Here is a 26,267-nt window from a genome sequence, read left to right on the forward strand (position 1 = left end):
CCCTTCAGAATTTTCTCGATTTCTGTATTCATATGATCTAAAGCATCATGTGAGTTTCACACAAGTCCTAAAAGGAGATAAAAAGATCCCAGTTTAAAAAAATGAGACAAAAATATCATCCTTGATCATTTATTTATTATGGATAAACAATCCAATGTTACATATCTGTGAGTGCCAAATATATGTGAACTTCTAGATATACAGTACCAGTTAAAAGTTATGAGGGATTTAGCCACTTAATCTAGTTTATATTAGCTAGACACTATAAATCATATAAAACCAATGAATGGCTCAAACAGCAATAACACTAATAATAACACTCAAGAACTCAACATTTGAGCCTTTCGAGTTCCCCTACCCTCAAACAAGCACAAAACAAAATGGCGGACCAACATTCGTTTTCTATGTATGGCATGGCGCCGTGATTTCAGCTGCAACATTTGGACTGTGCGACAAATCTAAAACATTTCACTGGAATGATTCCTCAGACCAATCGTATGGCAGATGTGGCGCGACATTTTTTCAGTTCCCCACTTAGAACTGTAGTTCCTGGCCACAATTTGTTCCAGAAGAAAAGTGTATGAAAACTGTGGTTTCGTGTCATTCAGTCATAAACAACCAAGACATCTCATCTCATCTCATCTCATTATCTCTAGCCGCTTTATCCTTCTACAGGGTCGCAGGCAAGCTGGAGCCTATCCCAGCTGACTACGGGCGAAAGGCGGGGTACACCCTGGACAAGTCGCCAGGTCATCACAGGGCTGACACATAGACACAGACAACCATTCACACTCACATTCACACCTACGGTCAATTTAGAGTCACCAGTTAACCTAACCTGCATGTCTTTGGACTGTGGGGGAAACCGGAGCACCCGGAGGAAACCCACGCGGACACGGGGAGAACATGCAAACTCCACACAGAAAGGCCCTCGCCGGCCACGGGGCTCGAACCCAGGACCTTCTTGCTGTGAGGCGACAGCGCTAACCACTACACCACCGTGCCCAACTAAGACATCACGAAGGTAAATAGACAGTTGGTGCCTCTGCTGGGTGGGTGGAGCTAGTACAGTTAGCTTGCTTTGCTAATCTGCCAACAAAGCTAATACGAAGCTGAACATTATTCAAACAACCAATTTTCACTCTAATCAATACATTATTAGCTTTTGAAGCTACATACAGTACCAGTCAAAAGTTTGGGCACACTTTCGAGTGCAGTGATTTTTCTTTATTTTTTATTAATTATTCATTAAAAGACACTTCATGTCTTAAAGTAATGATGGATGTCGTTTCTCGTTACTTAGCTGAGCGGTTCTTGACATAATATGGATTACTACAGTTGTGGAACAGGGCTATTTTATTATTTGTATGGTTACCTCGCCCACGACGGAGTCAGTGCGGTTTGTTTGTTTGTTCGTTTGTGTGTCTGTCTGTTAACAATCTAGCATCTAGACTGTTGTACTGATTAACTTCAAATTTTCAGGGTAGGTGGGCAATGGTCTGTAGATTACCTGATTAAAATTTGGGTCTAATCGGGTCAAGGGCACCAGAAATGTAAAAATAATTTTTTTGCAATAACTTTCATCAGTTTCATAATTTTGACTTCAAACCGAAACCAGAATGTGCATCTTTCAATTCTGCTTCCAACCATATGCTGCATGATGGGGTAGCTTGGACAGTCTCTGTAGCAGTTGGGGGTTAAAGGTCGGGGGGGTCAAGGTCATTGGTCAAAATAACATTTTCCATTATAACTCAAAAACGGTTGCCGATAGACAGATGTTTACTATTATGAGCGTATAGGAACTCCCATATGGCCTTTCATTTGGCACCATGATCTTTGACCTTGAGTGAAACTGAAAGGTCAAACTCAAGGTCACGGATTTTCAGAGGGCTGTAACTTGAAAATGGTTGATAGTAGACAGGTATTTACCATTATCAACTTATAGGAAATGCCATATGGGCTTTCATTTGGCACCATGATCTTTGACCTTGAAAGGTCAAACTCAAGGTCATGGGCTTTCAAAGGGCTATAACTTTAAAATGGTTAACGATAGCCAGATGTTTACCATTATCAACATATTAGAAGTCTCATATGGACTTTCATTATTACAATAAAATATTACACTCTCCTCCCCCACCCCTGAAATAGCTATTAGGTCAACACCATAGCAACATCATGCATCGTCCAAGATAGCTGCTATGATGTTTTATCTTAGCTGACTTTGAAAGGTGAAGCGGGAACACTTGTAAAATGCCATTAGTATCAAAAGCACTAAAATAAGTGCTGCCGGGCAAGGTTCGTTTTGCCTGGCAGCACTTGTTATTCAAGTTCTTCAGAGCGTTTGCTGCAAGTGTGACCAAAAAGTGTGTATTTTTTCACTAATAATACTGTCTTCTTCTGCAGCTCTTCATTCTGAAGTGTGGAGTCTTTAGTGTTAGCTGAGCTGCATTTATTGAGTGAAATAACACGAATGTACCCCTCATGCAGTGCTGATAGGAAAATAACCACCAAGGTGGGGTGATGAAGGAGAGTTACTGATATCACTCTGAAGGGGATTATTTTCCTAGAACAGCACGGCGAAATAGTGTTTTCATCCTTTTACACCACAGCAGTTGTTCAACAGTTGCAATTTTTCATTTATTAAGAACGTGACGACGTTATACTTTTAATCCGTCTATCGCAGTGGCGGCTGCTGGTTTTTAAAACAGGGGAAGCCCATTTTACGCATTCATCGTAAAACCTGTAGGCCGGATATCAAAGCATAGAAAGGTGTGCCCCATTAGCATAGTGAACTAGACAACCCTACCTAGTGGCAGAAAGTATTTTTGCTTGTACATTTCATGTTATAGTCTGGCTTGCCAGGCTAGTGCCTCATATCCTTAATCAAAAATATCAAACATCCAAAAATCACTGGCTATTCAACGAAGAGCCTTGAACATCATACCCTGATATGCAACACAGAGTCTTTAACACAACACCCAGCTGTGCAACACATCCTTGAACATCTTCTGCAACACAGTCTGGAAATTCATAACCAGGTAGGCTATGCAACACACAGAACCTTGAATATTATACCCAGGTATAACCTATAACACAGAGCCCACCATTCTCTTAACATTACTGAACAATATACACACTTCACATTCATGAACATTAACACTATTTATACACAAATTCTGCCCTCCGCTCCTTTTCCAGAAAATGGTCTGTGACCCTGTCATACTAGCTGGTTGTGCTTTCCAGAGACTTCACCAATTTCTGTTAGCAGCTAGCACTGCAGATCCCAATAAGGCTCAAGCTAGCCTACAACCAGATTGAACTACAAATGAAATAAACGAGTGAATTCATGAATGATCAAACTGATAGAATGGATGAAAGTTAACGGAGCACAACGAGTAATATTTACATTTATTTACAGAGTAATGTACAGAGACATCAATGAGAAGAACCGTTTATATGAAAAGAAATTCGGACAGCACTTTGGCACACGACTGCACTTTCTCGACATCCGCTAGGGACTGATCATACGTCCGTGTTCCTCGCCGAAGTACCGCCCTCCTCATGTCTTTCAAACACTACCTCCAATAATCCTTTATCAGCCCGGCTTCTTGTCCCTCCCACTGTCTCATTTAGTCCCAGAGAAGCCCAGCTTCCCTGGAAGTGACGATTTTGTCAATTTTAACCAATAACAACTAGCCGAAATTGGCTGTTCAGAGCCGTCTCATAGACTGCAACGGATACCCGGCTGCCAGTCAGTGTTGCCAGATACTGCTGACGTTTTCCATCCCAAAATATGTTCAAAACCCGCCAAAATGCACTTAAAACCGCCCAATCTGGCAACACTGCTGCCAGTCCATAGAGCCCATTGAAATAAGAAAGGTTACAGCCTGGCAGCAAAGGTGATTCTCGTAGCGAACTGCAAGTTCGTCAGACATCACTCAAATAAGTTACAGGATAGTTATGAACATAAATACAATCTTGGGCATATATTATGTTATGCAAGTTATTGTTTTAATGAGAATTAAACGTCGTAGATGCCGCAGTTTGGGGAGAGAATTTTAGGTGAAGCTCGGCTTCCCTTGTTGTCTCTGAGAAATCGCCCCTGGTCTATCGTTATGTTTCATTTTCTGAAACGTCTGCAAAAAATGTTATAGTAGCTATAAATCACCATTTTCTCACCAGCCTCTGTTTTCTTACTCTTGTACCTAATAAGACAAAAGGAAATACTGCTTCTCATGTTATCAGGAAACCACAAGTCCATCCCACTGTTTCCATTAACCTTAACGCTTCATGTGCAGTTTGAAAAAATGCAATTTGAATTTCAAAAAAACAAAACCCCAAACCCTCAAATATTGCAAAAAACTTTATACCCTCGCATGTGGTATGACGTTTTTCTGCTGACTCACCATTTTGCAAAATTGAGACATACAATCGAAATCACCGTGGCAACACTTATCAGGTCTCGGAGATCCGTCGCCATGTTTAATCGAAATGACTATCGTGAGAGGAACGCGAATGACGCAGCTTTAATCACAAAACATCACTCCGTAGAAACACAAACCATTCGCAATTGTGTTTTGTTGACTTTTTAAAAGCTGCAGTGGAAACCCACTTAGTGTGAGGAAAAAAAAATCCTCCCTGAGCTCCAAGCAGAAGTAAATCAGCAGGATGAATTGGGCAGATCTGACATCAGGACCAAGAGAGAAAAGAGTTTTATCTGATGTTTTGTCTGACAACGGTTTAAATGGGTGTTTACTGGGAACCGTGTGCAGGGACTCAAGCAGATCTAGCTATAAGAGCGTAACCAAAATGAAGCTCTAGAAGGTTCCACAGCTAGGAGCTGACTCTGGGACATCAGCATCCCATTACTCCATCATGAACGAACCTGCATGAACACGTGAGAGTGAAGAAGCATCCAAACACCCCAGATTACAGATTAATGTCATATAGATTTACTGTCATACAGATTACAGATTGCCGTCATACAGAACCCTTCCCTGACATGGAGACATCTCATTTCATCTCATCTCATTATCTCTAGCCGCTTTATCCTTCTACAGGGTCGCAGGCAAGCTGGAGCCTATCCCAGCTGACTACGGGCGAAAGGCGGGGTACACCCTGGACAAGTCGCCAGGTCATCACAGGGCTGACACATAGACACAGACAACCATTCACACTCACATTCACACCTACGCTCAATTTAGAGTCACCAGTTAACCTAACCTGCATGTCTTTGGACTGTGGGGGAAACCGGAGCACCCGGAGGGAACCCACGCAGACATGGGGAGAACATGCAAACTCCACACAGAAAGGCCCTCGCTGGCCACGGGGCTCGAACCCGGACCTTCTTGCTGTGAGGCGACAGCACTAACCACTACACCACCATGCCGACATGAAGGCATATTGATTTATTTATTTTTAAATTCTTTTAGGGTTGTAAAGACTATGTCTGGTCAAATAATAAAAATGTAGTGACTGAAAAATAGAAATATAGTTGTATATAATACAAAAATATGTAAAACAAGAATATGAAGTACAGAATTATAAAAAAGTAATGCTAATGTAGTAAGCTAAAGTCAATGAATTGCTTTGCCAGTTTGCTTATTTATGTATTTCATCTCATTATCTCTAGCCGCTTTATCCTGTTCTACAGGGTCGCAGGCAAGCTGGAGCCTATCCCAGCTGACTACGGGCGAAAGGCGGGGTACACCCTGGACAAGTCGCCAGGTCATCACAGGGCTGACACATAGACACAGACAACCATTCACACTCACATTCACACCTACGGTCAATTTAGAGTCCCCAGTTAACCTAACCTGCATGCCTTTGGACTGTGGGGGAAACCGGAGCACCCGGAGGAAACCCACGTGGACACGGGGAGAACATGCAAACTCCACACAGAAAGGCCCTCGCCGGCCCCAGGGCTCGAACCCGGACCTTCTTGCTGTGAGGCGACAGCGCTAACCACTACACCACCGTGCCACCCACATATTTATGTATGTATTTATTTATTAAATCACTGATAGACAACTAGCCTAAATAGTGCAACTATTTTTCAAATTAACGTTTTCCAGATCTTTGGTGCATGGGCGGCATTGTGCTGCACTGTCACCTCACAGCAAGAAGGTTCTGGGTTCGAGCCCAGTGGCCGACAGGGGCCTTTCTGTGTGGAGTCTGCATGTTCTCTCCGTGTCCGTGTGGGTTTCCTCCGGGTGCTCCGGTTTCCCCCACAGTCCAAAGACATGCAGGTTAGGTTAACTGGTGACTCTAAACTGACCGTAGGTGTGAATGTGAGTGTGAATGGTTGTTTGCCTCTATGTGTCAGCCCTGTGATGACCTGGCGACTTGTCCAGGGTGTACCCCGCCTTTCGCCCGTAGTCAGCTGGGATAGGCTCCAGCTTGCCCACAACCCTGCACAGGATAAGCGGTTACAGATAATGGATTGACATGAAATATGGAGAAGGCGAACACTAGACGATCTTAAAACATGATTTGGAACATAATGTATCAGGCATTTGGAGATATAAACCGATCAGCTAAAACCACTGACAGGTGAAGACGTAAATAACATTGATTATCTCATTACAATGGCACCTGTCAAGGGGTGGGATATACGGTATGAGGTAGCAAGAAAGAGAACAGTCAGTTTTTGAAGTTGATGGGTTGGAAGCAGGAAAAACGGGCAAGTGTAAGGATCTGAGCTACTGACCCGCTCTGACCCTGAGTGGTAGCACCTGCCTGGGTTCCAGCTATGGGTTAAATAGGACATCACCATCAAGGCGCTGGCAGCAGGATGCTTTTCGGTGCAATGTGGCACATGAATCCAACAGGGTCAGTGGCACACCACCAGATGGCATGTAGAAGAGCCACTCAAATGGCCAACGGATGGCATCACTCAGCAAGTCAGTTGTCACTGCGGGCCAAGTTGTGATGGCTAGATGGTCTGAGCATCTCCAAAATGGCACATCTTGTGGGGTGTTCCCAGTATGCAGTGGTTAGTACCTACCAAAAGTGGTCCAAGGATCCAAAGGACAACCAGTGAACCGGTGACAGGGTCATGGGTGTCAAAGGCTCATTGATTAGCATGGGACATGAAGGCTAGCCCATATGGTCCAATCCCACAGAAGAGCACAAACTGCTAAAAAGTTAATGCTGACTCCTTTCTATTTTAGCCAGCATTAACTTTCTCAGCAGTTTGTGCTACAGTGGCTCTTCTGTGGGATTGGACCATCTGCAGATGGGCATTTAAAGAGATGTAAAAGCCAGTGATGTGATATAGTGACATAAATACAATCAAGTTCAAATAAAACGTTTAGAATGTTTAAATTTTAATTCTATGTTAAAATAGAATGTTTCACGTTCTGGTAAAATGACTTTAGGAAACATTACAGAAATGGTTAAGTGTAGAAAAATCTGCACAAAATAATTCCTGTAACAGTAAAGACACCTTCTGTGGAAGAGACTGAAAATTTCTCAAACTAGGCACAATAAGACAAATAATGCTGTGTAATCCTGTTTCTGTCTTCATCGTCTCCATCATTTCAGTTGGTTTGATAAGAGTTTTGTGATATTGTGGGTTAAACGGAATGTGAACATAAAGCTTTGACGCTCCGGAACATACAAATCCTCTCTCTTTTCTCTGTCTTCCCCCTATCTTCATTCCTGCAGCATCCTGTTTGCAGACATCGTGGGCTTCACCAGTCTGGCATCACAGTGCACGGCTCAGGAGTTGGTGAAGCTGCTCAACGAGCTCTTTGGAAAGTTCGACGAGCTTGCCACGGTGAGTCATTACACACCTTGCTCTAACACCATGGCAACTTAACACCTCGATGGGCGAGAGTGACAGGAGGATAGATAGAGCCAAAAAAAAAGTTTTACAAAGAGTGGGAGAAAGTTTTTAAATTGCCTTGTTGCAGAAGGAGAAAAGCGATTTTAGGTTTCTTGGTGATGCTTCTGAGGTCTCAAAATCGTATCAAATAATAATAAACGATAGGAATATCATTTATACATTTACTCAAATCACATACAGTGGCAGTAAAGTATCAGGCCACTGAGCCAACAGAGCAGCTTCAATGTGCCTTGGTGTAGATTGTCCCCTATGGGAAAAAAAAAAATCACATCCCCTTCATACAGTATATGATGATAAGTTGGATGTCATTTACATAGCAATATCAGGAGAAGTTGTCTAAGTAGATATCTGGATACAGAGAACTCATGTAGAGTGAAAAGAAAAGTGGGCCAAGCACTGTTCTGTAGGTGACCTCAGGGGGCCAAGCACTGATCCCTGGGTGATCCCAGGGGGTCAAGCACCCATACTTGGGGAACTCCAGGTGTTTCCTGTTGCAAATCAGATTCCAAACACTCGTCCTTGGATGACCTCAGGGGTCAATCACAAATCCCTGGGTGACCTCAGGGGTCAATCACAAATCCCTGGGTGACCTCAGGGGTCAATCACGAATCCCTGGGTGACCTCAGGGGGCCAAGCACACATCCATGCATGATGTCAGGGGGCTGAGCACTCATCCCTGGGTGACCTCAGGTTTTAATCACGAATCCCTGGGTGACCTCAGGGGGCCAAGAATGTATTCTTAGGGAACCCCTGGATGTTTATTTTTGTACATCAGATTCCAAGCACTAATTCCTGAGTGACCCAATGTGTTTCCTGGTGCAAACTGGACTCCTTCCCCTCCACGGCACCTTGTCAATCCATCAGGAGGACAATCCCATTAATTTGCCATGCCTGTCAAGGAGAATTGAGCAATTGACCATGTTAATGATCAAAGACTTAGGCTACATCCACACGACAACGGCAATGAGATTTTTTTTTTAAATATCGCATCCACATGGGCAACGGATCAGTAAAATTTCAGGTACATATGGCAACGCAACGCTTGCTGAAAATGATGCAATACACATGCCACACCTCTACGTGCGCTGTAAGACGGTCCCATCGGAGACACCAGAACAATAGAAGAAGTAGACGCATGTACATAAACCCCTTCTTCTGTAGCATTAGCCGCATAAAGTTTTGATTATTAATCAGTAGCGTAAAACAAAAGACGCAGAAAGAGGAATGAATGGGGGTAGATGGAAGCCGGTACGCCAACATTCTGATATCCTCCAGAATTCTTTAATGGTCCGGAATAAATTGAATGCTACACGTTGATGGATTACTTTGTTCTTCTACGCCCTTTTTGAGGAATGTATTGTCGGACTTAAACCAACATCTGAAGAGGTGAGATCGCTCCTTTTTTTTTCCTATTTTTGCTGGCAGGATTGTTTTTGTTTTTGGAAAGCGCACGGGCGGTGCACAGTTTGGTACTGCTTCTGCAATGTTTGGACTAAAGACTCTGCCCTAAGGGCTATTTTCTCTCTCTCTCTCTCTCTCTCTCTCTCTCACTTTGCACCATTACACAATAAATATTCACAGTGAAAATATTTTGTAAGCGTGTTTCATGAACCAAGTTATAGGATTTGTTGACAACTCGCATCGAGTTCGTTACACTTCTACCCAGCGTGAAGCACTGACAGTCATGTGGTTGTGACGTCATCATAAACAAATCCGTTCTACTCATCCAGACGACTTCGCAACGGGGCCGTTGCCAGATTTTTCCACTCTGGAACCCGTTCTCAAAAGATTTCGTTTTGGGGCACCCAAAACGCCAGTGCCGTGTGGACGCCAGGCCGAAACGATAAACAATTTTATCAGATTCACCTGAATCCGTTGCCGTGTGGACAGGGCCTTAGTGGCAGAAGAAGAACAATAAGGAGATTCCACAATGGCCAGGAATGCCTTCCTGATCCAAGATTCATAACTGGATTTCACTGGCCATATATATCAGACAAGACCAGTGGTTAGAGATGCACCTGAATACAAATACATTAATTTAGAACAAACAGATAATGCGTTCTAAAATTATAGAAATGCAGATACGATCAGGAGGGACAGTATTCCTCTTTTTTCTTGTAAAGATTCCCAGGATATCAGGTTGAGATTAGAGGTGTGCACTGTAGGGTTGGGTATTGAAAGGGTTTCATTCGATACCGGTGCCAAATCGATACTTTCAAAACGGTGCCGGTTCCTAAACGGTATTTAAATCGGTACTTTCAAAAAAAAAAAAAAAAGCAGCACACTCACACAGAATTTGTAATGAAGCAATGACTTTTTATTCCTAAGGCAAAGTCCAAGGTCAAATTGAACAACAACAGATTACTTTAAATCAGGGCTTTGAACCGGTTCAAGGAACAAAAACGAAAACCGGGAACTTTTTCTATTTCACATGGAACAGAAACGAAACCAGAAACTTTATTATTTTTTATGTTCCGGAACAGAAACACTTATTAAAAATAATGGTAACCGGTTAATACCGGTTTTTATTTCGTTCCTCAAAGTTTCTGTAGCCTACAAATAGTCATTCTTCTCCTGCGCAAGTTTCTATGACCCGCTGGGGTTCACTTCCTGTGTGACGTTCGCTGACTGAATGGAGAGAGCGGGAAGGTGGACTACTATCATGTCTCCACATGATAATAAGTGAGTAAGTGCATTACTGAGTGTCTGAGCAAAGAAGAGCCTGAACGATGCAACCTCCCTATTGGCTGTTTGTAAAAATGTATCAGTTGTTGCCCCTCCCACGGGAATCATCGCGGGCTCGAGAGACGAGACCTGACGAGTTAGTTCGTTGGTAGCAGAACAAAATGTCTGGACACAAATCGGGTTTTCAGAAAAGGAAAGAAAATAAACGGAGGGTCGAAAATACAAAAAAGGAGGCAGAAAATGCAAAACGAGTTTTAAGGTAGGACAAATGGTTACTTTTTAAGGCAGCCCGCCGTGGCTGCGTGCAGGCTTATTTATTATAGCCCATTTAGTTAAAATAGTTGATATAAAATGTTTATAGTTATAGTTATGTGATGGTTGTCCTGATTTAGACTGTTTTTTTTTTTGTGGGGGGGTTGCGCGATGTTGCACCCGGGTCCAGATTAGGGCAGAACCGGCCCTGGCTACATTTCAGGTGTAGTTTGTTTTATGAATGTACCGTAAATCCTCTAATATAGGCCGGGGCCTTTATTTCACTCAAGTGCATCTTGGTCCAGGCCATTATTGGAAGGAGGCCAGAATTAGAGGCAGGCCTCTATTTCTATTTGAGCAAAACAGACTACCAGTGGAATGAATAAAAACGAGATTTTGTGTCTATTTGTCAAGTTGATGCTTGGTTGCCTGGTTACCACCAGACCTACCGGTAATCACAATCAGGGGCGCCTGCAGGGTTGAATTGTAAGGTACGCACTAGCGGTGTAATCCCCCCCCCCCCCCCCCCCCAAAAAAAAAAAAAAAAAAAAACGCTTGCGTGCTGCAGTTTCTATGAAGAGTCGATCTATAGGCTTATACACAAAACAACGATAGAACTTTAACTTGAAATTGAACAATAGCCTTCCATGAACACAGGCTGATATTTGAACAACATATGTGAACTACACACGACAATAAACAATAAACTCTTTATAGCCTCGATTAGAATCTAGTGAACTTGCTCAGCACTACCGCACGCACGACTCTGACACACACTGTAGCGCAACGTGGGGTACAGAGACTCGCTGAAAAACTCCTCGGGTATTTTTCTGAGTTTACCGAAAATCAGAGTAGAAGGAGCCACCCACCCTCTGTCTGGTTTGAAGCGGTTCTGTAGGACATTGAGCTTTACAGAGTCCGGTGCACATTTTAAGGCATCTGGTTGAAGTTGACCTATGTCTGATAAATCTGACGTCAGTGATAGCGGGCTGACTCGTGGCTCATTAGTAAAGCTATCTGATGGCTCATTTGTCAGCAAGGTGGAGCAACCATCTACTTCTGATCGTAAGGGACATGGGGAGATGTAGGTGTTCTTATATGAAATTCACTGGATGTATGGCTAGTTTCAAACTCAGAGGTAGATGAAGGCAATTCCCTCAAAGGAACTGAGCTAGCATCCAGCTGCAGCGTACTGCTGCTCGGTTGCGGAGGAGTGGAAGCTGCCGGTGCCGTGTTACTAGCTGATACTGGAGAGGACTGGCAAGCAGATGACACCCCTGGATCACTGCTTTTGGACTTTTTCGTAAAAGTCTGAAACAAGCTCGTTTGTTTCAGGGTTCGTTTACTCATTTTTGACTCGCTTCTCAATAAATTCTCGCACAAGCTCTGACTACTGACGATTGTCTGTCTCCGTTTCTCAAAACTGGAGAGAATCTCAGTGGTGCAAGAAAAGTATATCTGCATTGACCAATGAGCTTTCTTGGTCACGCACACCCCGCCCACTCCTGAAGCACACAAATGCGCCGGCACACACACGTCTCTCTCTCTCTCTCTCTCTTTCTCAAATTATGTTGCATTGCCAAAGCATTCAGGTAACAATTATAATTAAAAAAAATCTCTCTCTCCCCAAGGTACGCCTAGTGCGTACGGCCATACGCCTGACGGCGCCACTAATCACAACTGTCTTTCAGATCGGAACGATTGTGTAAGGCCACTATGATCTCAGAAACATCGTTGGTTATAGCCCCGGCCTGTATTAGAGTCCGGCCATTATTTACCTCCTCCGACAGCGAGACCGGCCAATATTAGAGTCCCAGCCAGTAATGGAATACAGGCCAGTATTAGAGGATTTACTGTATGTACTTGCATAGATGTGTACTTGGTCTTCCAATATGGCGCCTAACAAAATCTCGCGGCGCGGTGACGTCATGCGGTAACCCTCTATAGGGCCTGACTAGCCTTTGGTAACACACTAAACGAATTCTCTTTCATTTTTGGCACTTTTTCTGTTTGTGTAGATGGGAAGACATACTGAGAATCCAAATCGCCAACATTTGAAATAATAATTGTTTTGAATTATTTCTTGTCTTATTTAATGAAGGGTGTAATAGAATTAGCCTACATTTGGCTTAAGCTGGATGAGACAGAGACATAATTTTATAGCCATTTGTTAAACCGCTGACAGGGAACGTAATTAACCGTTCCGGGAACGAAATTTTTTTGTTCTAACCGGTTCGGGAACGTCTATTTAATGGTGGAACCCAAAACCGGAAACGTTAAAATTCCGTTTCTATTAGGAACGAACCAACAGGAAAAAAATTCTGGTTCAAAGCCCTGCTTTAAATCCCTTAAATAATAAATAAAAAAGATAAAAGAAAACAAATTCACATTGTACTGTACTTCAACAATTGTACACAACTGTACAGTACTTTAACTTATTCTAATGACTAGCAATGCCAGTGCACATGGAACAGGATAATGAAATGCCAAATGTTCCATGAAATAAAAGGCGTAACTAGAAAGACCACAAAATATAAATCCATTTAAAATATCAATTAATTCATTCATTTATTTTGAACATACCACGTAATGCTGTTCTCATAAACTCCGCATTTAGGACTATCGTTATTCATATGCTAAGCTGTTTTTTGCTACCGACTAAACGGCAACATTTCATAGGCTTACAACCAGAGTTGAACGCATTTAATGCGATTGATTCGTTGTGCCTTCTTAACGTGTACAACACTTGCTCATCAAATATGACTTACCTAACCTGCCAGCCTGACAAATGCATTTTCACACAAGCTGTGAGACTGCATCTGTGCTACTCGAAACATTTACGCCTACATTTAACAATAGGAATTAGCATGCATCAATTGTTTAGCAGTGTTAAAAAAAAATACTCACTTGAAGAGCAAATACTGCTATTATCATCATCCAGTATGTCCATGCTAGCTGGGCTGGGAGCTCCATCGCTTGGGCTGGGCATAGGGACTCCCACGTTGGATGCTTCCGATGTACTTGCTATAGGGTCACGTTCACGGAGGCTGTCAAAAACGGTGCAAGCTTCGGCCTTTAGATGGATTCCATGTGTGACCAAATGTTTCATTAAATTTGACGTGCTCCCGCTTTTGCACGAAAATGTCCTCAAACGTTTGTTGCACGTGGAAGTTTCAGCATCCTTTCTTGTAAAATGTAACCATACTTTGGAACGTTTTGCTTGAGACATCTCGACCTTTCTGCCTGCTGAGTGTGTAGGCCTACTGAATATGGTGCCGCTGTTAACAGTGAACACCAGAGGGCGCAGCTGTGTATTTTGTGGCACCAGAATGAGGCACCGAAATTCATGTTGTATTTTGGACTGATTACTACCGTTGATGTTCGCCCCGGTGCCATACCTGTACCGAGTTTTGGTACCCAACCCTAGTGCACTGACACTGGTACACTGTGGTCTCATCTCATCTCATCTCATCTCATCTCATCTCATCATCTGTAGCTGCTTTATCCTGTTCTACAGGGTCGCAGGCAAGCTGGAGCCTATCCCAGCTGACTACGGGCGAAAGGCGGGGTACACCCTGGACAAGTCGCCAGGTCATCACAGGGCTGACACATAGACACAGACAACCATTCACACTCACATTCACACCTATGCTCAATTTAGAGTCACCAGTTAACCTAACCTGCATGTCTTTGGACTGTGGGGGAAACCGGAGCACCCGGAGGAAACCCACGCGGACACGGGGAGAACATGCAAACTCCGCACAGAAAGGCCCTTGCCGGCCACGGGGCTCGAACCCGGACCTTCTTGCTGTGAGGCGACAGCGCTAACCACTACACCACCGTGCCGCCCACACTGTGGTCCATAACAAAAAAATGAAGCTTGTGGGACAAACAAAAACTGTGTACAATGAGCATATGTTGCTGTGTGCTGCGTTTACAGAATCCTTAGTAACTGCCTGGTCATGGTCCCAGTGGTTTAAATTAGGCTACATGTTTGTTTGCACAGTATTTTGGGAAATATAGTTTATTAAAGTAGTTAGAAAAACAAAAATAATAACCGAATGGGATAAAAAAAATGCGATCTAATTGAGGCCTATTATGAACTGGAGTGATGTAGCTGAGGTTGAGGAACTGTCAGCGCAGGAATTCACAGAGCTTTTTGACAATGCTGCCATTTATTTTATTTTATTTTATTTGATTTTAGTGGTTTGTGGCACAGATAGACTGCATTGCACCCCTAGTATCTGCAACTGTTCCCTAGGCTGCTCTGGGTATGCTGTATGTCACTCTGGATAAGAGCATCTGCTAAATGCCTGTAATGTTCTGGAAAAAGCTTCTGATGATGTATTACTTCTTCTTGAAATGGTTTCGCCTGTTAGAAATCATAACATGATTGGGTGATCCCACTGTTAATTATACTGTTTGTGGTTAATCAGGCGCAAATAGCCTTCTTCTCCAGAGTAGCTTTCTCTTCACCCTAGACATCACGACTTGATTAGCTGAAGTCATTGACCAGCTTTCAACAATCAGATGAGGATAGTTCTGTAAGACTTGCAGAGGTTAAATACTGCTCGCGTAATGATTCTCTGAAATAATTTGGATAATTTTCCAAGACATTCTTTGCCCTTTCTTGAGCAATAAGGTTTAGGGGTTTCACCCTGTTGTCACCACTGGTGACAACGAACCAAAAGAAAGGCCAAAATATCCAAGATTCCAAGGACTCATCACTGGGTGACCTCAGGGGGTCAAGCATGTATTCCTGGGGAACGCCAAGTGTTTACTGTTGTAAATCAGATTCCAAGCACTAATTCCTGAGTGACCTCAGGTGTTTCCTGGTGCGAACTGGACTCCTCCTCCAAGGCACCTTGTCAATCCATCAGGAGGACAATCCCATTCATTTACCATGCTTATAAAAGAGAATTGAGCACTTGACCATGTTAATGACCAAAGATTTGATTGCAGAAGAAGAAGATTCCACAATGGCCTAAACATCTGAGATAATTTCTCATCTCATCTCATTATCTCTAGCCGCTTTATCCTTCTACAGGGTCGCAGGCAAGCTGGAGCCTATCCCAGCTGACTACGGGCGAAAGGCAGGGTACACCCTGGACAAGTCGCCAGGTCATCACAGGGCTGACACATAGACACAGACAACCATTCACACTCACATCTACGGTCAATTTAGAGTCACCAGTTAACCTAACCTGCATGTCTTTGGACTGTGGGGGAAACCGGAGCACCCGGAGGAAACCCACGCGGACACAGGGAGAACATGCAAACTCCACACAGAAAGGCCCTCGCCGGCCCCGGGGCTCGAACCCAGGACCTTCTTGCTGTGAGGCGACAGCGCTAACCACTACACCACCATCAGAGTCCCTCTCATGCCAGAATCTGGTTTTCCCAGGCAGTCTCCTGTCCCAGTACTAACCAGCTCTTTAAGGCATATGGGTGTGGCACCGATCTCTGTATCGATAGCCCTCGGCCTCTCGCCTATACAGCTAGGGTTACAGTGGGAGGCTGGTCCTATGGTAACCAGGAGAGTTTGACTTCCCCACTCACATCTGCATTGCAGCGTGCCTTGCCAGATGGTAGTAGGTATCATTTTTATGATGGTCTTTGGTATGATCCGACCGTGAGTAGGACTCCTGGTCGAGAGGTGGACATGCTAACCACTCGGCCAACTCATGGTAATTAATTTCATGAATACACTCAAAATCTTTCAGTTTTACTATTGAAAGTAGAAATAAAATGTGTCGTATTCACAGTAATAAAAGCAGATTCATGATTCAGTATGCATGAAGACCACTGCTGTAAACATATTTACATCATGTAATTAACTCATAATGCCATTTTACCGTATATTTAACAGAATTGGCCAATTTTTCCTTCAGTGTTATTACATTAACATTTAACAGACACTCATAGGCTACATCCACATGACAACGGCAACGAGATTTTATTAAAAAAATATCGCGTCCACATGGGCAACGGATCAGTAAAATATCAGGTACATATGGCAACGCAACGCTTGCTGAAAACGATGCAATACACATGCCACACCTCTACGTGCGCTGTAAGACGGTCCCATCGGAGACACCAGAACAATAGAAGAAGTAGGACGCATGCGCATAAACCCCTTCTTCTACCTGCACTCACAGGAACAAACACACAACAACAAGAAGAAGATGGCTGCGACTACGCGAGGAAATCGTGCCTTCTGTGTGTACAAATTAGTTTTATTAGTGCGCATAGTTTTATATAACTTAATTTTCTTATTGTGTGTGAACATTTTGAAAAGCATTTTTATATAATTTATATAACTTTTTATATTGTGTGTGAACATTTTGAAAAGCAGTCTTATCCAATGAAAAAAGAAATTCAAGAAATGGTTCAGTTACTTGTTTATTTAAAAGAAAAGCTGTATACAAAAGTGAATGCAATGCAGTGGTTCATACAAAACAGCGAGAGTGCTGCTTGTTCTAGTCATGTGGTTGTGACGTCATCGTAAACAAATCTGTTCTACTCATCCAGACGACTTCGCAATGGCGCCGTTGCCAGATTTTTCCACTCTGGAACCCGTTCTCAAAAAATATCGTTTTGGGGCACCCAAAACGCCGGTGTCGTGTGGACACCAGGCCGAAACGATAAACAATTTTATCAGATTCACCTGAATCCGTTGCCGTGTGGACAGGGCCTTAGAGAGACTTACAACATACCCAGAGCAGCCTGGAGAGCAGTTGGGGGTTAGGTGCCTTGCTCAAGGACACATCAGCTATTCCTGCTGGTCCAGGGAATCAAACCAGTGACCTTTTGGTCTCAAAGCTGCATCTCTAACCATTAGGCTTTTTGTGGGAGGGTACAGAGTAACAACTTCTTCATCTGACATCTATAACTGTGGACTGTGGAGCACTTTTGAGACACAATGTGATTGCTTCCTAATTTTGCATGAAATGAGATTTGCTACACCTCAGATGAACTATCGACTACCGAGGACGATAAGGACCCTTCTCCCAACACCATCTACGTCCTCACAGGACCACAAACCATGACTTATTTCGGCAGTATGGACCCAGTAATGAAATAATTAGAAGTCGTAAAGGGTTTCCTCATTTGTATTTTATGAGATAATGATTTCTTTACAGTGAAAGTCATGCATTTCTTATGCTCGAATGAAGGCCTCGGTTTTATTCATTGCCTTTAAAATTATAGTCCTGTTTCACAATGGTACATGTAACAGGGTTACTTCAGCTTTTTGCGTGTCATCTTGCAAGGAAATTGGAATACACCGCCGACTCACCAGCTGACTAAAGAGGCATTTATTTTCTGTACAGAGGGCACATAAGCGTATGTAGTTTTGTGTGTCGGCTCTTTCATGTTTAACTGCACCTGCTCTTGGTGTAACATGAGATAAAAAGGACTCAAATGGGGTTATGTTCCCTTTTCACACACCGAGGACTGAACTATTATATTTAGATAGGTATAAACAAATTGTCTTTTAATGACACGTTGTCCATCATCCCATTTTAGGAAGGAAAAAAAGAAAAAACCTAAGAGAAGTATGTTTATTACTCAATAATAAAGAATATTTCTCCGTGTGTGGAAAATACTTGAGTAATTGCATTTTAGTGGATTTGTATGTTACTGAAGTCTTTTACTACGAACTTTCGCACATAACAAACTAAGGCCAAGTTTACATTAGACCGTATCTGTCTCGTTTTCTTCGCGGATGCACTGTCCGTTTACATTAAACCGCCTGGAAACGGGAATCCGCCAGGGTCCACATATTCAATCCAGATTGTGTCAGCTCCGGTGCTGTGTAAACATTGAGAATACGCGGATACGCGGATACGCTGTGCTGAGCTCTAGCTGGCGTCGTCATTGGACAACGTCACTGTGACATCCACCTTCCTGATTCGCTGGCGTTGGTCATGTGACGCGACTGCTGAAAAACGGCGCGGACTTCCGCCTTGTATCACCTTTCATTAAAGAGTATAAAAGTATGAAAATACTGCAAATACTGATGCAAATACTGCCCATTGTGTAGTTATGATTGTCTTTAGGCTTGCCATCCTTCCACTTGCAAGTGGTAAGTGATATGCGCTGGGATCACACACACAGCGGCTCAGTCCCAAATCATTGCTCGTGCGCTCCACTCGCACGCTCTGTGAGCTGCGCAAGGCCGGAGTGCGCACCCTCCAGAGGGCACTCGCTGTTCAGGGCGGAGTGATTTGGAGCGCAGGATGCCTGCGGAGCCGAGCGTATCCGTGTATTGGTGTTGCTGTGTGCACGCAAATCGTGTATTGGTGTTGCTGTGTGCACACTAATCGTTTTAAAAACGTTAATCTGATGATCCGCTGATACGGTCTAATGTAAACATGGGCTAAGTTCTTGTCCCCCGCCTTTAATGATAATGAGTCAGAGTCTTCAAAAAAAAAAATCGCTGAGCCATGCACTCTTCTTCCCACCAGAGAGAAGCAATAAGTAATCAAGTCTGCAGTCAAGTTAACGATACATGTTAACGCCATAAAACAAAGGCTTAACGGGCCTCGCTTGGGTGTTGATCACTAACAGTTATCGAGAACAGTGATCACTGACTCCAAAAAATCCCTTAAAAGGACTTTATTTTATGAGGTAAAAGCAGTTTTACTCGAGTCTTTACTCTGTAAGCACTGTTGTCATGACTATTCGTAAACGTAAGATACTTTCTGTCTGTCAGAAAATGCAGGTGATAGATGGATGTTAATCACTGGAAGAGTTTTATTTCAAAACGCGCTTGCAAACAGATCCAAATCAGAGATCAAAAATCAGAGTCGAGAAACAGGCAATGGTCAGGAGAGGCACAGACAGGATATCAAAGGCGGAGACAAAGGGCAAAATACAAAACAGAGTCAGAAACCAGAGTATCAACACAGTGGTACAAAAGGCTTGGTAATGTGAGACACAAGGTACAACGGATATACTTCACAAGGCCTGTGTGTACTGAGAGTTGTTATAAGTGTGTGCTGTGATTGCACTCTAATCCGGAACAGGTGCATGGTAATTACATGCATGTGAGTAGCAGTTCGACATGTCACCATCGAAGACAAACTTCATATCCTGGGTTGTCTAAAGAGTGGTGAGAAAACAACAAATTTGTCTAAAGAATTTGGTATTTCAAAAAATTCAATGTCAACTTTTAAAGAAAAAGAGCTCCGAGACTTCGTCCATAACTGCAGTTAATATGATGGGCTGAAAAGAAAGAAGATATGGCGAGCAAACACTGGCGAGTGTGACTTATTTCCTTTACTTCGTAAATATGTACGTGAATTAAGCATGAATATAAATTAAACACAGTTGCTCTTGTTTTATGTACGAGTGAGTGCTTGGTGTGACAAGTGGCTCCCTTTCAGTATTACGAACTTTTCGGTATAACAAACTATTTGGATGTCCCCCAAGGAGTTCATTATAGTGGGGTTGTAGTGTATTAACAATCCAAATTAGCAGACAAACCCATAGTCAATGAGCCATAACCAAGGTCAAACAGAATCAAAAATGGATGACAGAAACACAAAGCTGGAAAAAAAGAAAGAAAGAATGAAAAGAATACTCAGAAATGCACATTGGACTCATAAAACCTCACAGGCAGTGAAGGAACTGGTATAACTACACAGACTTTAGTAAGAAGCCATGGCCTAATGGTTAGGGAAGCAGCGTTAGGATCAAAAAGTCATTGGTTCAATTCCCTGGACCATCAGGAATGGTTGAAGTGCCCTTGAGCAAGGCAGGCTGCTCTGGGTATATTATATGTTGCTCTGGATAAGAACATCTCCTCAGTGCCTTTAATGTAATGTACTGTAATTTTACAAGAACCTGTTGAGTTCAATAGGCAGGTGAGTCAGAGTGAGATCATGTCTGGACCAGCTCGGATTGCGGATTCATGGTAGCTCCAAGATTTGTGGCGGGTTTGGATTTGACGCAAATTAATTAGTTATTTATAAAGAGTGCTTGTTTTAATTTCTGTGACAATCGCCAATGCGACAAGTCACGTTTTAATTTAGACTTTCTCAATTCTATGCAAGTTAGGTTTGACACAGTAAAGCAGCAATTTCAAACAGTGATCCCTTGGCTCAATCCTATAGCATGTCTGGTCTGAAATTTCTCCAATTGCCCACTTGCAACTTTAGTTCCTACCTGTAATTAGTTTGGGGTGGCACGGTGGTGTAGTGGTTAACACTCTTGCCTCACAGCAAGAAGGTCCGGGTTCGAGCCCAGTGGCCAATGGGGAACTTTCTGTGTGGAGTTTGCATGTTCTCCCCGTGTCTGCTTGGGTTTCCTCCAGGTGCTCTGGTTTCCCCCACAGTCCAAAGACATGCAGGTTAGGCTAATTGGTGGCTCTAAATTGACCATAGGTGAGAGTAAATGGTTGTTTGCCTCTATGGCTACGTTCACACTGCAGGCTGAAGTGACTCAAATCCGATCTTTTCGCCCATATGTGACCTGTATCCGATCTTTTATTGACAATATGAACGACACAGATCCGATTTTTTCAAATCCGACCCAGGCCATTTGGATATGTGGTCCTAATTCCGATTCCTATCCGCTCTTTCCTTATGCGACTTCAGTCTGAACTGCCAGGTCGCATTCATCCGACTTACACATCATCAACAAGCCACAAACGTCACTATTCTGCGCTGAAGTAGGCGGCGGGTCTCTCAAAAAAAGTTACAACAACATGGCGCATAATCACGGGCGCAGATAGAGGGTGGGACGGGTGGGATTCGTCCCACCCAGATTTAAATTCACCTCGTTCGGTCCCCCCCCACTTATAGGGAGGAAAAAACGTCTATGCTGTCTTTCTTTGCATAAGGCAAACCTCACGGAAAAATCAAAAGACTAATTACCATTCGGTTTATTGAGGTGCACAGCAGTGTATACATAGTTGCAACAACTCACATAAAACAAAGACTGATATTCGGTTGGTTGAGCTGCGCAGACTGCACAGGTTGCGAGCTCGAGCTTGGTTGCTATGGTAACCCACAACAAGTTTGACAGGCATATCGGGGTTGGGGTTGGTTTGCTGGCAGCTTTGTCCCCCCCAGTTTTTTGTCCCCCCCAGTTCAAAAAACGTATCTGCGCCCCTGCGCATGACATCAATGCGAGGGACGCTTCGGGCTGTGAAGGTTCTGAATCTTCTCAATGGAAGGACGCAGAGGTTAGGGAGCTGATTTCCATTTGGGGGGATACAGCTATTCAAGCTAGATTGGATGGGTCATACCGCAACCGGGCGGTTTTACTTCCGTAAACACTGGCCATGCTCACTGCGTGCGACGTCGTCGTATCCTGCAATGCGCATGCGGAACACTTTTAGGTCGCTTTTCGTTCATACTGAGGATCGCATACAAGTCGCATATATTTGTTAATGTGAACGACCTCACAAAAAAATCGGATTTCACAAAAAAATCGGAATTGAGCATTAAGCCTTGCAGTGTGAACGTAGCATATGTGTCAGCCCTGTGGTGATCTGGTGACTTGTCCAGGGTGTACCCTGCCTCTTGCCCATAGTCAGCTGGGATAGGCTCCAGCTTGCCCATGACCCTGCACGGGATAAGCAGTTATGGATAATGGTTGGATAATTGCATTATGTGCTTTGTGTCTAATTTGTGAGATAATTTATTGTCAACACGATAAATTATTCAACACTCTCTCCATCTGACCAATCAGATTTGAGAATCCAGCACACTCTGGTGTAGCAGAATGCAGAGTACTTGTTAGAAAGCCTGCGCTGTTTCAGAACAACAGCGTACCCTTCAACCTGAAGCTCCTGATAGATCTAATAAGACAAAGAGAATCTTAGCACAACTAATTGCATTTAGTCTTTTTTTCAGTGCATGGTGTCAGGACTTAACCAGTGATGCCACATTAACCGAATTGTTTTTCTCCAGTGAGTGCAGCAAAGCGGTGGATTACAAGTGCTTTAGTCAGAGCTGTAGCCATGCTGATAATAATATAATTAATCTGGCTCCAGTCCAAGGATGATGATGATGATGAGCTCAGGACAGGGTTCTGTAATCCGATCTGCACAAAAGTGCGATTGGTTGAAGTGCCAGAGTGAATCAGACTTGTTTGAGTCTAAGGAACAGAATGTTGGATAAATATGCTGATTCTCCTGGATCTGACAAAAGCACTGAGCAGTGTTTTTGCATTTTAGGTGGTAGTTGCTTAAGCAGTATCTGTTCCCTAAGCTAAAAGCTCAGAAAGCTTGTTCTAGGAATATAACCAACATGAAATGAGATCATACCAAATGCACAACCAGCACTTTCGATCAAAAGCTTCTGAATATTAGATCTCTTACATATAAAGCACTTACTGTAAATGAAACTCTAACAGATCAGATTTAATGTAATGTCCTAATGTATTTTAATGTACCAAAGGAGTACCAAGTACCCTCAAAGAGGCTAACGCTCTCAGATACAGTTGTACACACTAACCTTGTGGTGTCCAATGATACTCTAAGTATTATTCAGAACTCTGGATATTAATTTCTCATTTGAGGTCCTTTTGAATAACATAATAGACAAAAAAAGTACATTAAAGTACACTATATGGCCACTATATGTGGATGCCTCACCATCACACCCATCTGTGGTTCTTCCCCAAACTGGTGCCACAAATTTGGAAGCACACAATTATATAGAATGTCCTTATATGATGTAGTATTACAATTTGCCTGTGCCTCTGTGCACAAAGTGAGCTCCATGAGGGCATGATTTGCCAAGGTTGGAGTAGAAGAACTCGAGTGTCCTGCACAGAGCCCTGACCTCAACCCCACTGAACACCTTTGGGACAAACTGGAATGCAGAGCATGGCCCAGGCCTCCTTGCCTGACATCAATGCCTGACCTCACTAATGCTCTTAAGGTTGAATGAACACAAATCACCGCAGACACACTCCAAAATCTAGCGGAAAGCCTTCCCAGAAGAGTGGAGGTTATTATTATAGCAAAAGAGGAATAAATCTGGAATGGTATGTTCAAAATGCACATACGGGTATGGGTATAATGGTCAGATTTCCACAAACCTTTGGTTATATACTGTATTTTCACTCATTAGTATATACGGAGTCTTCTTCTGAATTTATACTGGAATTCAGTAGAAAAGGTAATAATTCTCAGAGACAAATTATTCTGTAGAAGCCTGTATGTGTACGTGGAAAGGAGGACTTATGAGACAAGGCAGACTTTTTAATGGAGGTTCATGCTTCCTTTTATTTTTCCTTTACTTTTTCTATGAACGTTTTTAGATACTTTGTTCTTGCGAACACACACACAGCCAGTTCAGGCCTGAGTTTCCCAAAAGCATCGTAGCACAAAGATCATTGTTAAATGGTAGAGCGAGCAGCACAACGAACGCTCTCTCTCCTAGTTAAGATGCTCTTAGCATTAAGAGACTTTTGGGAAACCCACCTCAGATCAGCTCAGCTCTCACTTTCCCATTTGGCGTTCTCCTGAAAGAACAAAACACAGAAGTAAATTCACCATGATCACACACAGGTGAGAATCATCATGTGTTACCTGCCAGTTCTACCTGCCTACCCTGAAATCCAAAAGAAGTTGATCAAGTGACAGCCTAGAGTCAGTGTTTTTCTTAATGGTATGTTGCACCATTCAAAAGGAAAATAATTAAGGGTAAAAAGTTACCACCTTGGATTTATGACCATGAGCTGGCCTGGTTGTTCGCATGTCCGCCTCTCAACTGGGAGATCGCGAGTTCTACTCGTGGTTGGGTCATGACCAAAGACCAGCATAAAAATGGTACTTACTGCCATCTGTCAAGGCACACGGCAATTCAGATGTGAGTAGGGAGTCAAGCTCTTGTGGTTACCATAGGACCAGTCCCCAACTGTATCCCTAGCTATATGAGAGGCTGAGGGCTCGACTGGTCAGCTTCTCAACTTCATGGAAAAAAGAGCCTTGTCAGCTCTAAGAAGCTTTTACTATTACTAGATCATCATATCTCTACACTTTAATAGAAGACAACTAAAATAATTAGATTAATTAAACTACATCAATGGAATTATTTTAATTGTTTAACCAATCCAAGATACTGAATTAATTTAACTGATTTCCTGATCAAAATCATCATATATACTTGACCTGACACCTCCATCTTTCTCAGAGAAATTCTACCAAAAGCAATCAAACCAGTGGCTATGTGCCTAAATCTTTTACACTAACAGTTATCAGACCATTGGATTTAAGGAAACTAAACCATGCAAACTGTCAAGCTATAGGCCAATTTCTAACCTTTCTTTTGTTGCCAAGATCTTAGGTTGTAGCTCAGCAGTTGAGCTCATACTTGCATTTGAATCACAGACATTAAAGGGCATATCACGGGTAAATTCAGGAGCAAGATCAATGTAATTCTCCTGTTTTATATTAAACTTTGGTCAAATATCTGTCACATTTTGCATTTTGTGCAATTTTTTTACCTTGCGCAATACCAGAAAAATTCAGTTGAAATCAAGCCATTTGAGGCGAATTGGTCCGCCTCTGACAAAACTTGGCATTTGGATTTCCCGGCAAACATTGATTTTCGTGATATCGTGTGCGGGACGCTTCCTTCTGAATCCTACGTCAGCGCTGGTTTGTTTATGAGAAAACGACCTGGTGTTTTTCTGCAAATTTCTTCAATGTTATCACATAATTATTAAAATGGTTAACAGATGTATCGTAGGAGGGTGTAGCAACACCAATCTTGATGGGATTAGTACTCATCGTTTTCCAAAAGACCGGACAATGAGAGAGAAATGGGAGCGCTTGGTCTACACAGGCTGTGCACTGAAACCGTGCAAAGCTCTCGCAGCCTGTTGGCGCTTCCGCAGGTAACGTCACGAATCTGGCTCCAGACTCCCTTGGGATTTTTCCAGACACATTTTGTTATTTTATTTTTTTCTGCTGTAGACAGATGGCCTTGTGCAAAATTACCCTTCTGGATGAGTGTGTAAAGGGACATACTTTCATATAAAAAAAAAATGAAATTGGTCCAGGATATGCACTTTAAATCTTTCAGTCAGGATTTAGGTCACATCACAGCACTGAAAAGGCGCTGGCTAAAGTAGTAAATGACCTACTACTTGTTCAAGATCAGGTTTTTGCTTCCTTGCTGAGACTGTGTTGCTCAATCTAAGCACAGATTTTAATAACATAGATCACAAGAATCTTGCACAGTCTATAAACGAGAAAATGTTTTGTTTTGAGTTATAAGAACAGCTTTTTCCTGGCTCAGGTCTTATGCGACTGATCATTATCAGTTTGTAAATGCTAGAGGTGACTTCTATGTAAACAAAAGTAGTGTGGTGTTCTGCAATGCACTATTCTCGGGGCATTTCTTCTTTCCTTATATATTCTCTGTTTGAGTACAATTATTTATGAATATAGTGTTAGCTTCCACTACTATGCTGATGATACAAAGCAAGATGTTTCAGCAAAGAGAGGTGATATACT

General features: G+C 42.8%; 1 protein-coding gene across 1 annotated transcript in view; it reads left to right on the forward strand.

Annotated features, from left to right (window-relative positions):
- The window catches only part of adcy1b (adenylate cyclase 1b), a 199,651-nt gene that overhangs the window by 62,536 nt on the left and 110,848 nt on the right, over window positions 1-26,267 (forward strand). The window contains exon 5 of the mRNA XM_060920370.1: window positions 7,669-7,780. Coding sequence (XP_060776353.1) covers window positions 7,669-7,780 — 112 coding nt within the window. The remainder of the gene's footprint in view (window positions 1-7,668; window positions 7,781-26,267) is intronic.

Source organism: Neoarius graeffei, chromosome 1, assembly GCF_027579695.1.
Source record: "Neoarius graeffei isolate fNeoGra1 chromosome 1, fNeoGra1.pri, whole genome shotgun sequence".
Classification (NCBI taxonomy): Eukaryota; Metazoa; Chordata; class Actinopteri; order Siluriformes; family Ariidae; genus Neoarius; species Neoarius graeffei.